Consider the following 15,453-nt stretch of genomic DNA (forward strand, 5'->3'; position numbering starts at 1 on the left):
AACACTCCTTACTCCATCAAATTCACAGATGTTACAAAACACAGAACCCCCTTCCAATTCTCAAACTTCCTATTGTGATAAGCCCCTGACTTTCCCTATTAGCTGTCAAATGCAATGACTATCCCATGTAGAGTGACTAGAAAGCAAGTGTGAAAAATCAGGACAGAGGGTGGGGGGTAATAGGCACCTATATAGGAAAAAGCCCCAAATAGTGGGACTGTCCCTATAAAATCGGGACATCTGGTCACTCTAATCCCATGATCTCCCTTTAAGTTATCAAAACCCTCTGTGACCACTAGCAGCTGTTAACCTCTCCCAGCACACCCTCACAAAAAGCCAAATTCTTGTGATGCTTTAGAAAATCAGTGTATGTACAATTTAAGAGTTCTGACTGGTATTATGAAATTGCTGTATCATGGATGTGGAGTTAGCCAGGTGTTATCAAGTCTGTGTTACATAACCCCCAGACCAGGGACAAAGGAAAGCGGTTAACCTTAATCACTGTGCTCTGTCCAAACAATGTGTATGTTAAGAAGGGTTGCTTGAGGGCGGATTGGAAACCAGTTCAACCTAGTTTGCCTGCAAGGCTAGGATTTTCTGGGTGGAATGTTTCCCCCAAACAGGTGGCAAGAATTAGCCTTTAAAACTACAGAGACTGGATGAGTAGGGTGATGCCTTGAGACACACAGGAAGCTTGGGCAGAAGAGAAGCATGTTTAATGCTTTCATAGCAGTGTGGGCTTGTTTAATTGAGGGATCAGCCAGAAAGAAGGAAACTGGGACACAGGTGAGAGAGACATTCCATGGTTGAGAGAAACTGTGTGCAGAAAGGGGGCATCCTGAAGCCCAAAGAATCCTCAAGACTGGTGAGGAAACTGAAGTAGGGAAATACACATAGGTGTTTTATTGTTTGCCTATATCTTTATCTCTCTTACAATATTTAAGTAAAGAGTAATTGTGTTTGGAAAACTTTCTAAAGTCTATCTGTGTGTCTATTTGCTTCACCAATACGTGTCCCAGCAAGAGTTAAACTATAAACCTACTAGAGCAACCATGGATGGAACTCTGGGAAAGGATGTGCATAAGCTACTAGGGGGTCTGGGAGTGGGTCACCATTGGTCCTGGGGGCACAGAGGGCAGCTAGGCTATGAGATCCAATTTCCATAAAGGGGAAACAGCCTGCCTGTGCTCAGGAAATGTGCTAATGATGCCAAGGGCAGAGAGAGTGCTACAACCTATTCTGCCAAAGGGAAGCTTAAGAGCACATTAATCTAGTGTTTTGGGTCCCCTCTCCAACACAGCAGCCTGGAGTTTCAAGCCAAGAGGGGCTCTACAAGGGATGTGTGTGACAACCATTGTAAACCCAGATGGTGTCCAGTGGTGGTCAGTTGAGTCTTTCTGGGTTTATACCAGTGTAACTAGAAGAAGTTGGGCCAAATTATCCTGTTGGATTATTTGGCAAATAATACAGTATACTAGAAAATAAAATCTGCCTTTATCTATACATTGATATCCTCATATGGATTTCATTATTATTGCCTAAATTGTATGATTATGTATTGAAAAAAGCCATATTTATATATGCAAAGGGGTAAGTTAAGGTTTGTCTGGGAAACTTGGCTGAGAATTTCCTGTTTAAATCCTCAGATTTAATTTGGTATGAATTATCTTTTTCTCTTGGGAGTTAACAAGTTGTGGCAGAGCAGCACCCAGCCTGTCCACAAGTTTTCAAATTAATCAGAGGGGTGTGACTGTATGCTAAAGTTCAAGGGGAGTCAACCTTGAGGTAGCATAAAGATTACCTGCATGAAGACAGATTTTAGAGTGCCGAAAGCATTGATATTTATTGTCTGAGCAAAAAAAAAAAGACAAAAAAAAATACAACACCCTGTAAAGCTGACAATTCTTAGGTAGAGAGGGAGGTGCAGGGAAGAAAGGTGCAAAATCCCCTGTATTGGGGAGGAAGGTAATTGTTCTGTCTGTGAGGTAATGTGGATTTGAGGAAAAAGTCCCTATGATCAGCAACTGGAGGAGGGAATTATTTGAGTCTATCCTCCATCTCAGAATGTGCTTTCAGTAGAAGAAATGCACAATATGCACCAAATGTGGGAGAATCCAAAAATGCTACACTTCCCCTCCAAAACGCTCACTGGCCACGCTCTCTCTGCTCCAGGGCGTGAGGTGCAGACAAAGGGGAAGAGAGGTTCTGTGCCCTAAACTGAAGGAAGCAAGGGGTAGGGGAAGACCTGTGCTCTGGGTTTGAGGGGCTAGGGAGAGGTCCTCTGTGATGCGCTGGGCTGGAGGCAGTAAGGGGTGGGTGGGTGCACACATCACTGAGATCTGGCTGGGGAAAGGGATGGTGGCTGCTGGAAAGGGGGGGGTGCGGGGGTGGCAGGGACCTCTGGCGGGGGGGGGATGTCTGCCTCTGGGCGATATACCCAGAGCAGAGGGCTCTGAGGAGGGCAGTGCTCTCTCAGGGGTGCTCCTGGGAAAGGGGTGCAGCTGTGGGAAGCTCTATCGAGGCAGGCGCTACCTCAGGGGGTGTAGGTCTCTAGCTGGGGAGGGGACTGCTGGAGGAGTGTAGCTCTCGCCAGGGTGGTCCAGCTCCTGGGGGCGCTAGCTGGGCCGTGGGGCATCTGGGGGCCTGGTCCATCTCCTGGGGGTTCTAGCCGGGCCGGGAGGCGGGGTTCTGGGGGGAGCCAGTCATCTCACGAGGGGCCGTCCGTCTCCCGGGGGTTCTAGTTAGGCCGGTCGGTCTCCCGGGAGCTCTGGGGGGGGGCGGTCGGTCTCCCAGGGGTGCGGGGGGGAGCAGTCGGTGTCCGGGAGACTCTGGGGGAGCCGGTCACTGTCTGGGAGGCTGGGGGGGGCAGTGGGTCTCCCAGGGGCTCGGGGGGGCAGTCGGAGTCCGGGGGACTCGGGGGAGCGGCCGGTGTCCCGGGGGCTCTAGCCGGGGTCCCTCCCCCGCGCACGCTGCAGGTCTCCATCTCCCTCCCGCGCAGACTGCTGCCTTCCTACCCCCGTTGCCGTGGCAACCGCCCGGCCTCCCCCAACCCCGCGCCGCCTGCGGAGTCGCGCGGCAGCCGCCGCTCGGAGCCCGACTCGCCGCCGCCGCTGTCACAGCCTCACATGGAGCTGCTGGCTGCGGCGCTCAGCGCCGCCTGCGCCCTGGACCGCGACGGCTCGGCGGAGAGCGCGGCCGGAGCCCGCCCGGCCGGCAGGTGAGGGGCGGGGAGGGGGCGCCCCGCCGCGGGACCCACTCACTCCTTCCCGCCTGCAGGCGGACCCTCCGCCGGGCTCGCGTCCCTCCTCTGAGCCCGAGCGCGGTTACTAGCGGGCTCGGACCCTCCAACTCCGCCCCCCAATCCCCCTGCCCCGCCCGGGGCTGTTCTCCACTCCCCCAGCACCCCAATACCCCCGCCGGGGCTGTTCTCCATTCCCCCCGCGCCCCAATACCTCCGCCCGGGGCTGTTCTCCATTCCCCCCGCGCCCCAATCCCCCCGCCCGGGGCTGTTCTCCAATCCCCCCGCGCCCCAATCCCCCCGCCCGGGGCTGTTCTCCAATCCCCCCGCGCCCCAATCCCCCCGCCCGGGGCTGTTCTCCAATCCCCCCGCGCCCCAATCCCCCCGCCCGGGGCTGTTCGCCAATCCCCCCGCGCCCCAATACCCCTGCCCCGCCCGGGGCTGTTCTCCAATCCCCCCGCGCCCCAATACCCCCGCCGGGGCTGTTCTCCAATCCCCCCGCGCCCCAATCCCTCTGCCCCGCCCGGGGCTGTTCTCCACTCCCCCAGCACCCCAATCCCCCTGCCCCGCCCAGGGCTGTTCTCCAAGCTGCCCCAGCCCCAGCCGGGGCTGTTCTCCAATTCCCCCCCCGGCACCCCAATACCCTCGCCCGGGGCTGTTCTCCAACCTGCCCCAATCCCCCTGCCCCGTTTGGGGCTGTTCTCCAATCCCCGCACCCCAGCCCCCCTGCCCCGCCCGGGGTTGTTCTCCAACCTGCCTCAACCCCCCAGCCCCCCTGCCCCGTCCGGGGCTGTTCTCCACAACCCCCCATCCCACTGCTGTGCCTGAGGCTGCTCTTCAATCCCCCCCTCCCCCCATAGCACAATCCCACTGCCCTGTCCGGGTCTGCTCTTTACCGCCTGCCCCCGCCCCAACCCAACCCGGGCTGATCTCCACTCTCTGCACTTTCTCCTCTGCACCACCTGGCTGACCTCCAGCCCTCCTCCACCCCCTTACTGACATGGTGTTGATCTCCATTCCACCCCCCACCACACACACAACCAGAACTGATCATCATATCTCCTCCCCTCCATACCTATGCATCAACTGGGGCTGATTTCCATCACACTCCTCCCCCTCCCCACATCCCTCCCACCAACCAGACTCATCCCCATTTCTCCCCCCCATCTCCCTGTACCAATCCAGGCTGAACTCCAGCTGGAACCGATTCCAGTCCCCTCTCCCTACACCAGGGTATGTGACTGAACTCTCAGCATCCCTTCTTCCTGCCTCCTTCCATGTATTGGAACCGAGCTGCATTCATCCTCTGTCCTCCCTACTCTATACAGGCCTGAGCTGAACCCCAGCCAGTCTCTCTCTCTTTCACACACGCACACACACACACCCCTACCTCTCTGCTCTGAGGCTGGCTCTATCCTTGCACAGCGCTAAGCTCAGTCGGTGATGGGATCTCATACCTCAGCTCTGGGTGGAATCAGGGGAGGTTACTGCTCTCCTGCAGGGCCAAAGCCTCCATGCTCAGTGCTCAAAGACAGCCCCTGTGGCACATAGGAGTTTTTTTGGAGCGGAAGGAGTGTGCCTGCCCTATGGAGGTGAATCGTAGAGCAGTTTTGAAAAAAACACAGTCAGGGTCCCTAAATAGTGTGTCTTGCTGGCCACTGATGTTGGTAAGTGCCAGAGCCCACTGGTGTATGTGGAAACTGGGTGATTCAAATGCTTGGGCTGAGGGCAGGTCGATTGACAATGCCTGACTGTATACTATATATTTCTCTCCCAAAGAGAATCCCCTTCCACGGCTGGACTAGTGCTTATCCCTGATGAGAGCCCTGTGGTCCCAGAGTGCCCAGCTGTTCTCTCTGAAACCCTGCAAATGATCCACCCCATGACAACTGACTCCTGGAAAACCCTCATTGAACAAATAGGTAAGGGCCATGTTTGTTGTGCCATAAATTTATGGGCTGCCCAAGGCATTGTGCTGTCTGACAGAAATACTGCCCCTATTAACCCAGGTAATGTTCCTAGATTTCTAGAGTGTGAAGTCTTTGCTCATGCATTTCTGATGAGTGAAGACACTGAATATAAATAAGAGAAAATGGTTCAAACATTTGCATAAAACGCATTAGAACTAAATTTGGCCTGAAATTTGTAAGAAATGGTTCAAGTAGGTTATTTTCTAGCCTTTTAATCTTGAGGCAGAATTTATATTAGTTAAAGAAACCATCCATTTAAGATTCTCTGGGATGTTAGCTCCTTAGTGTTCAGCTTGCCTGAACCTTGAAAGCAGCAATAATTGGAGAGCAAAAACTAACCCCCCAACAGCAGTCATATGCCACCCTCTGCTGCCCTCAAGGTTTGAGGGCACAAGAAGTGGAAAAAGCTCCCCACAGGAGTGAGCTCCTCATCAGCCATCAATCCAGATCTTCACTGGATCCGAACATGGTTTATTATTATCAGTCATTTATGACAGAGTAGAATCAAAAGGCCTTACCAGGACCCTGCTGTGCTAGGGGCTGTGCAGGGACAGCAAGAAACAGTCCCTGCCCCAAAGAGCTGACATTTAAATAGACTAGACATATAAATAGACAAACATAAAAAAAAATGAAGAAACAAGACATCTTTGCTACCTTTTTGAAAACTAAATTGGGGTATTCCCCCCACTCCCATTTTCCAGATGCTCTAGCAATTGCTGATTTAGTGTGCTTTTCTTCCACCCTGGCTACTCCACAGAGATAGATAAGGAAAAGACCAAATAAAAACAATCAAAAAGTGCCTACAGGCCAAAGATATCTAAAGGCAAACCCTTTCAGTTCATGCAATCCAGTTGCTCGTCCCTACAGGAAGCAGTGGGAGATTCCTATCTCCTCCAGGTCTTCCTGGGGATGGGAGCATGGACCAGGATTGCAACACAGCCACTTTTACACTAAAGCTAAATAAATACTGTTCTTTCAACAAAAATCTCAAAATACAAACTTAACATAAAACCCTTTTGAAAAAACAACACATTATGTATATACACATTCAACTTCAAATGCAAATCCACATATTTACTTAACTTTATTATAAATACACTTTCCTATTAAGCATATTATTTGGATTACCGTAGCACCCAGAGGCACCAATTCGAATCAGCACCTCATTGTGCTGGGGCTGAACAAACATAATATAAGAAAGACAGTCCCTGCCTGAAAGAGATTATAAACTAAAGATCTGATCTTGTAACTGATTCATGTGGATGGAATACTGCACCTATGTGGAACCTCAGTGGCTTTGTCAGGCTGTGTGTGTCCACTCACATAAATCAGTTTTCAGGATTGGGGCATAGCTAGGAAGAAAACGCAACACAAGTAGGTAGGGGTGTGGACCGAAGGAGGAAGGAAAGTATGAGAATATCAGGAATACAAAATTGCATATATCGGGATGGCCAAGAGCCATATGCAGCTCTTTTACAGTTAAAATGTGGCTCACGGAACCCCCCACACCCTCCCATTCTCTTCCTACCAGACTGGGGGGCAAAGCTAAGGGCTTCTGCCCTATGGCAGGATGGTGGGGCTAGGAGCTTCTGCCATGGCGACTGGTATCTGATGAGGTTTGTCCCCTTCTAACAGCTTGAGTCATGCCCCCCCACACTCCCTACTTACCCTGAACGGTCTTCCCTGCAGATCCCAGTTGTTTGCCACTGCCTCTCCCCATGACTGCAGCGCCCACCTTGCCAGCTCCAGCAGCTGCTGTGCAGGGAGGGGGCCCAGTGGCACCAAGTGACTGAGCAGGGCCATCAAATCCTGGCAAAAATCTGGGGGATGGTATGTGATTCAATGGGCCCTCCCAGGTGTCACTTCTGGTTTCTGCCCAGCAGGGAGTGGGTCTCCCGGCTTCAACCCTGCAGGGTGTGCCTGCTGGGGCTTGGGGCTACAGCAGGAGCAGGGCTGAACCCCGAACCCAGACAGACACCTCCTGCGAAGCAGAAGCCCTGAGACCCCCCCATCCCTGCAAGGCTGAAGCCCGAGTACAGACAGGCATCTCCTCTGGAGCTGAAGACCCAATATCCCCCTCCCCACAGGGCAGAAGCCGCTAGCCCCACCACTCCACCGCAGGGTTGAAGCCTCGATCCCCAGCAGGTGCTCCCCAGCTCTTGAACTTCTGAAGATTGTTGTATGCGGCTGTCATGGTATAAATTCCCACTCTGAACCTTAGAGTCCAAAAGATGGGGTACCAGCATGAATTCCTCTAAGCTTAATTACCAGCTTAGATCCTGTAGTGCTGCCACCAACCAGGTCTTGGAGTGCCTGGTACACTCTGGTCCCCCCAAAACCTTCCCTGGGGACCCTAAGACCCAGACCCCCTGGATCTTAACACAAGGAAAGTAAACCCTTTCCCCCACTGTTGCCTCTCCCAGGCTTTCCCTCCCTGGGTTACCCTGGAAGATCACTGTGATTCAAACTCCTTGAATCTTACAACAAAGGGAAATGCACCTTCCCCCCTCCTCTTTCTCTCCCTGTCTCCCACCAATTCCCTGGTGAGTACAGACTCAATTCCCTTGAGCCTCAACAAGGGGAAAAAATCAATCAGGTCTTAAAAAAAGAAAAGTTTTTAATAAAAGAAAGGAAAAAGTAAAAGTTGTCTCTGTAATTAAGATGGTAAGGGTTACAGGGTCTTTCAGCTTATAGACACTAGAGAGAAGCCTTCCCCCCAGCACAAATACAAATTAAAATCCTTCCAGCAAAATACACATTTGCAAATAAAGAAAACAATCAAAAAGACTAAACTGCCTTCTACTGGTACTCACTATTTGAATAGAAAATTAGAGAGCCTGTAGGTACATCTGGTTACTCTCAGAACCCAAAGAGAACAACCGACAAACAACCAACACAAAACAAAGACTTCCCTCCACCGAGATTTGAAAGTATCTTGTTTTCTGATTGGTCCTCTGGTCAGGTGGTCCAGGTTCACTGCTTGTAACCCTTTACAGGTAAAAGAGACATTAACCCTTAACTATCTGTTTATGACAACGGCTCAGAGGATCAGTAAGTTTGGCCACCCTGGCAGGACCGGCTCCAGGCCCCAGCGCGCCAAACAGGTGCTTGGGGCAGCATGCCGCAGGGGGTGCTCTGCCAGTTGCCGGGAGGGTGGCAGGCGGCTCCGGTGGACCTCCCGCAGGCGTGCCTGCGTAGGGTCCGCGCCAGCGGGAGGTCCACCCGAACCGCGGGACCAACGGACCCTCCGCAGCCACGTCTGCGGGAGATCCACCAGAGCCGCGGGACCGGCGAGTGGCAGAGCACCCCCCGTGGCGTGCCGCCGTGCTTGGGGCGGCGAAATGGCTAGAGCTGGCCCTGCACCCATGGCATATATTCTTAGCTGAATGTATAATTTGGAGACTTCAATGGCTTTTATATTTGTTTGATATTTTAAATAAGTGGACACTTGCTCAGCATATACAACTTAACTCTCAAAAAAACCCACCAAATAAGTACATTATTAAAGCATAATAATCAGTGAATATATTTATGGAATTCTCTTTATGAGGTAATAGTTCCTGAAATGTAGATAACAAAAATATGTAAAATATAACCCCAAAATCCATAGGTCAGAGTTAAGGTTGTGTTATGATAAAATGCACATCTTTGTACTTGATGAGAGAAACTTAGATGGTCAGTGTAAAATATATGATTTACTTAGCCATTGATCTCCTTGTCTTTAGGTGCTTACGTTTTTTAAATTATGTGGTAGGTAATTTAACTGTGGTCACTGAGCAATCCTAACTGGTTTCATAAATGTTTTTTTTTGTCTTTAATTATGGAGCAGCTGATAGCTGCTCTACAGTTAAGGCTGTATAGCTAAGTTTCTATGTAAAGCTTAATTTAACATCCTCTCTAAAATTCTCTCACACATAAAAAAAAGAAACATTGTAGGCCAACGGAAATATACAGAACACACTGAAAGACTTGTGAGGTTATACAAATCAGAGTCTTATTGTATAGTTGTGTTAGACACATATCTGTACTGGCAGTGTATGTTATGAAGGGATGAGGTACGCTGACATTCTGAGTTTCTTGTGGTTTCCATCTGGGGCGGATTTAAGATTGTTGGGGTTTCTTATGTGGGAAGGGTTACCTTAACTGGTTCTCTCAAGGTTGAAGGGTTTTGGTTTTTTTAAGCATAACATGTTCTTTTAAGGAATACGTTGGAGTTGGGGGTGGAGGGTGTAACTGAGCATTTCCTGATTTTCCCCATGTTTGGGTTTTGGAGTTCCATATTCTGGAAGCATGAAAGGATAAGGTGGCTCTGCTGTACAGCAGCAGCTTTAGCTCCACTTTAACAAAGCATTGTTATGTGGCAATCCAGTATAAAGTCCAAATAGTGACTCAGAAAGTCATGTTGTTGAACAGTCCAGGCTTTGATATTTTGGCAGCCTAGAAGAGATGCTCCAGGACATCAGAGTTCCAGAGGGGAGAGAAGGCTGAAGCCTGTAATGGGCCATCATGGGAAATCTGCTAGAGATTCTGATAAGTTATCAGACAAAACCCTACAGTTGGTAGTGAGGAGGCTACTTGGACCACTGAGGACATTTACCAGGAGCAGGAAAAGTCTGCAGTTAAATATAGGGTTATTGATGAGAAGAGGCTGAGCCTTGAAGGATGCTATGGAAAACTTGGATCAAGGCATTGAGAAAGCTTGAGTAAGCTAGATGTCAGAAGAAGTCAGACAATATTTGTCAGACAAAACAGCTGAATTTTAGGTATAGTTCAGGGACCGTAGTGAACAGTTTTAAATTTGCATACATGCTGCCTAATCTGTTGTCTACTTCCTGCTGCATTTCTACTAATCTCCAAAGGCAGATGTGCTATTATAGTCTTAATTTAGTGACAATGTGTTAATGAAACGCTTGATAAAGATGTAAAAACAGTGCTAGACACCAAAACAACCTCATTGCCAAATATCAATCTAGGTACTTATATGGCCCTCATTACCTTAGTGTCTGAGCATCTCAAATCATAATGGATTTTATTTTCACAATACTTCTGTGAGGTAGAGTATTACATTTTTACAGATGGAGAGCTGAGGCTCAGGGTAGATTAAGTGACTTGTGCAAGGTACTACAGGGAGTCTGTGGCTGAGCCAAGAACCCAGTGAGACTTCCCAAGTTCCAGTCCACAGCCTTAGGCACTGGACCATCCTTCCTACCCAGCTACAAGAAATGCTGCTCCGAGGAAGCTAAAAATCTGCAAACTGATGTGTGTAAGATGTACTTGCCTGCATCCCTGTTGTACTCTTTAGGAGAAAGATTGCCATCAGTCACAGACTGCACAAGGGTCAGCTGCAGTAGGTTAATTATTCCTATATCTCCGTTAGTGGGATTTTTCTTTTATAGGCATAGAAGAGGACGAGGTCCTTGCCCATGGGAGTTTACAGTCTAAATTAGATAACATAAGTTAAACGGATAAAACACTGTGGTAAAGGGGGAAAGGAAACTGTAACTAGTGGAGAGACATATTATGAGCTGAATCTCTGAGAACAATACTCTGTTGTAGAGCCTTGCAACCTAACCCAACAGGACCTGACTACAAGTGTTGGGTTAAGGTTGAGTCTGAAAACAACCCAAACATTTCGGTCTTGAGTTGTGTTGTCTCTTATCCCTCCTCCTGCCTCACTGTGCTCTGTATGCGCTGTGAGTGAATGTGCTGAGGAGTCACAGTACCTGTCATGTTGTTCTGTACCAGATATGGACTGGTCATAGAGCTTGCTTATACGCACCAGCTGTGGTCATCATAAGAGCCTTTAATGTTCTGCCAGGTATGTCTGAGGTTCGTTTAAAATCAGTTTTTTATAGACAGTGCCACCTAGTGGCTGAACAGTTTAGCATTCCATTACATCTCCCCCTTTATGTTCTTTTTGGCCCGAGGGCCACATCTGGGTGGGGAAATAGCATGCAGGGCCATGAGTGTAGGGCTGGAGCAGGGAGTTGGGGTGCAGGAGGGAGTGCGGGGTGTGGGAGGTGGTACGGTGTGCAGGAAGGGGCTCAGGGCAGGAGGTTGGGGTGCAGGAGGGAGGTGGGGTGGTGGAGGGGGCTCAGGGCAGGAGATTGGGGTGCAGGAGGGGTGCAGAGTGTGGGGGAGCTCAGGGCAGGGGTGCAGGGAGGGATGCAAAGGGAGTTGGGGGTTCAGGGCAGGGGGTTAGGTGCAGCAGGGGTATGGGGTGCAGCAGGTGGCCCAGGGCAGAGGGTTGTGGATTCAGGGCAGGGGGCTGGGGAGCAGGAGGGGTGTGGGATGCGGCAGGTGGCTCAGGGAAGGGGATTGGGGTGCAGGAGGGGTGCCAGGTGCGGCAGGGGGCTCAGGCAGGGGATTGGGGTGCAGGACTGGTGCGGCGGCGGGCTAGGGGGCTCATGGCCGGGGACTGGGGTGTGGGATGGAGGAGGGGTTCGAAGTGCGGGCTCCAGCCCAGAGCCTCTTACCTTGAGCAGCTCTGGGGTGGCAGCTGTGTGCAGTGGGGCTAAGGCATGCTACCTGGCTGCCCTGGCCCCGTGCCGCTCCAGCAGTGGCTGGCACCACGTCCCTGTGGCCCCCTGGGGGACAGAGGGCTCTGCGCGCTGCCCTTGCCTGCGGGTACCTCCCCCAAAACTCCCATTGGCTGCTGTTCCCCATTCCCGGCCAATGGGAGCTGCAGGGGGTGGTCCCTGCAGGCAGGGTTAGCATGTAGAGCCCTCTGCCTCCCATCCCCCCTCGCAGCCACAAGGACGTGGTGCTGGCCACTTCTGGGAGCGGCGTGGGCCCGTGGCGCCACGGGGTGACTGTCCCGTGGGCCAGATCCAAAGCCCTGACGGGCCAGATCCAGCTTGTGTGCCGTAGTTTGCCCACCTCTGTTCTACATTCTTACCATTTACAGTATTTACACAGTCATACTGTCTTTGAAGTTCATTATTTCTGTATACCTGAAAAAACAGACCATGATACTCGGTAATGATGTCCCCTGAATTTTAATAAATCTGCAGCTAGTCTCTTTCAAGGTCTGTCAGGTAGGGGTGTTGTTATTCAAGGTTCTTTGTGTTTTATTTTTCTGTTAGTTTTACAATGTTCACATGCAGATACTTTATGTCTTTGCTGATGCTTGGCCACCTTCTGACTGGTTAGCCTGTTTATGGCATTTAATTCTTGATGTTCTTCATGGATGAGGTTTAGGATTTCTCCTCTCATTTTATTTGGAATGATGATAAGTTGCCTTTAATCATGAGTCCATTTGACTTGCTGAAGTCTTTTGTCACTTCCTTACTATCCTTTTGATACTTGGGCTGTTGATTACTGATTACTCTCGCCCCTTGCTCCACCAATATGGCCACCAGGTGCCCGTTATCTACCGGGTAATGAGCGTTGGGGTAGGGCGGAGGTTCGATCACTGGATGCCCTGGGGGGGGTGTCAAGTGCCCACGGGTAGCGACGGAGAGCACGCAAGCAATCACTCTTAGTGTTTAAGAGAATAAGGGTTTATTAAATGAATCACAGATAATGATAAGGGAGAACACGATCAGTTACATCTGGGGCTTACAACACACTACCAAAGCAAATAATACAAATACTGCAATTACAAATAAAAGCTGGCCCTGGTATTTTTCTAAGTCCCAATAGTTATCTAAATCATTCCAGGGGTTAGTAAAAGTGATATTGGTGCTATTAGTAATCATAAGTGCAGCAACTAATTTCCCTAAATAAATTGTGAGGCTTAACTGATCCCCCTTGCTTTCAAGAGTTCCTGGTCAACGGGTTTCCCCTAGCAGGAATCTTGGGGCGGCTAGAATCAGTCTTTGCCTCTTATCTACCAGTACAGAATACTTAACAGCTAATTATACTTACACATACAAACCACAAAAGTTTCATTACGGCCGGCAACCGGTTAGGCTTCAGGAAACGCGTGAGCCGAGAGAGCATGCAGGGTGATCAGGCCTGGATACGGTTTCGACAGGAATTCGGGGGCTCTCCGCCCGTCCCCGGGAGGGGACCGGCAATATATAGTAAATTTGTCGTCATTGTTTGTGATAAGCCAATTGGGGGGGTCGCGAGTGGCATATGCCCATACAAGGGAGGCAGTCGGGCCCCAACGTCTCTACCCAGGAAGCGACTGTTGTCAGGGGAACTTGGTCTCTTCAGGCTGGCTAACCACAAGGCTTCCTGTTGCAAGTTCTGCTTTCTGAGCGTGACAGGTGGCAGTTCTGAGGGCTGGGGGAAAAATCCGTTGGGGGGGGTGGAGGCCGGAGCACCCGTAGTCTGGCCCTGGGGCCCCACTTGGGGGTCAAACATGCCCCCATGCTCCGGCCGACAACACCCCACGTACCTAAACCTCAGTGTCTGAGTCAGCATCCGCCCCTACGAGCGGACGTTTCTCAGTAGCCGAGGCAATAAGGGCACTTCCCACCATCCGCCGAACACAGGCCTTAACAAAAGCACACCCAAGGCAGAGGAGGCAGAGGCCCACCACAAGCGACACAAAAAGGGATTGAAAATAAGCCTTATAGGCTCCAAGCCCCAACCACTCCAGCCATGACCAGAAGCGGAAGGTCTCTCTGGACTCACGCACAGCGGTTCCTAAGGCCTTAAGATCATCAATTACTTCAGTTAAGTTTCCAGAAATAGAAGAAAGAGAGATACAGCACTTATCTTTAAACTGGGGATACATAGATACAAGGGTTTCACAAAAATCCCGTGATTGCAACAAAAATTGTATCATTAAGCGATTCTGAAAAGTATAATCTGCTAATTCACCTAGCCGCTGATTAACTAAAGTAAAGCCTTTTGCAGTAGTATTAGCTAGCGTTTCAATAGCCAGTGATTGGAATAATACTTGCTCACGCAATAACATGTACCCCACGGGGTTAAACCAGACTGCTGAAGAAACCATAGAGGACAACGCCCCCTTCGCCCTCTCCCACCATCCCCAAGAACGTCGAACCCTCCCGGCTGAACTGGGCTGCCAGGTCTTAACATAAACACCGCCCCCTTTTATCAGGAGAGAGCCAATAGTACATATGCCCTTGGGGTTGGGAGGGAGTGCCGCAAAGGCAACCTCGCCACATAGCCAGAAATGACCGGGTCGTAATCTATTTAAAACCCAATTAGAATAAAAATAGGTGTGCTTAAGAGGGTTAAAAAAGGTGCTAAAGGGTGGGTCCCAGACATCTATTTCCACGACAGTTTCATTGACTATTGGCAAGGGGGTGTCCCGATCCATAACAACGTCACCGTGAGACACGTTGCCATAGACAAGGGTTTGGGAACAATTCGGATACGTGCCGACCCAATGAGGTGAGTCTGACCGGTTTTTATGTTCCTCCCTGCCATAAAATGCCCAACAGTGGGACGCCATGGGTCTCTGTGCAGGTGACAAGGGGAGTGGGTCCCTGCAGCGTGCTCTAGTTCTATTAAAAATAGGGAAAACAAGAGGGGAAATGGGGTTAAAAAGGTCATTCGTGCAACCTGTCCACTGCGCAGTAGGGAGCCACTGAGCTGAGGGGGAAGAGCAATTAAGGGGACCATTAATACTACTAAAGTTAAACACTAACGGTAACAAATCAAACAAAGGCCTATTTACAGACAGCTTGTTAGAACATGCAAGGCAATTATCAGAGGTCAGCGAAGATAAGTCGATGTTTCCTCCCAGGGCTTCCTGGATCCAATAGGCTGCAAACAGAAGCTGATGGGCATTTTCGCCCACAGGATACCGTCTCAGGTTCAGCAGAGGTGGGCCCCTCCGATCGTCGTTCTGGCTCCCTGCCGCTATGGCAAACTGTAAGACAGAACAGAAGGCGGCCTTATTGGCCCCCGTTAGTTCGCTCCTGACTCAGAACGTTTGCTTATCCAGTTGTGGTGGACCAAGGTGTGGGTGCCCTGGGCATCCACAACCGTGTAGGTATTAGGATATTTACCTGCACTCACAACTTGTGCGGCGTAGGGTTCCCGGCGACCTGAGGCCTGTGGCTCAGCCACCCAGACTAGTTGATCAGGGTGATATACAGGAGTCCAGGGACCTCTAGGTCTGGGGCTGATCTCCGGCCAACGAGAATAGTTTGCATTGAGGGAGATAAGAACCTGGGGTAATAGCGCACTCCAGCCCTTGTAGTCATCGTGGGGATTAACTGAACGTATCATGGTTTTCAGAACCCCGATTTTCCGCTCTACAACACCGTTACTTTCGGGGTGATACTTCAAGTGAATATGGAGGGAAGCCCCCCATCC

The 15,453-nt window shown here is 50.5% G+C and overlaps 1 protein-coding gene across 1 annotated transcript in view; it reads left to right on the forward strand.

Annotated features, from left to right (window-relative positions):
* Positions 1-3,125: 3,125 nt before the first annotated feature.
* Positions 3,126-15,453, forward strand: part of NGEF (neuronal guanine nucleotide exchange factor) — a 65,345-nt gene continuing 53,017 nt past the window's right edge. Inside the window, exons 1-2 of the mRNA XM_030575795.1 lie at positions 3,126-3,217; positions 5,018-5,160. Of these exons, the coding sequence (XP_030431655.1) occupies positions 3,126-3,217; positions 5,018-5,160 (235 nt within the window). The remainder of the gene's footprint in view (positions 3,218-5,017; positions 5,161-15,453) is intronic.

This window comes from Gopherus evgoodei, chromosome 9 (assembly GCF_007399415.2).
Source record: "Gopherus evgoodei ecotype Sinaloan lineage chromosome 9, rGopEvg1_v1.p, whole genome shotgun sequence".
NCBI classification, from domain to species: domain Eukaryota; kingdom Metazoa; phylum Chordata; order Testudines; family Testudinidae; genus Gopherus; species Gopherus evgoodei.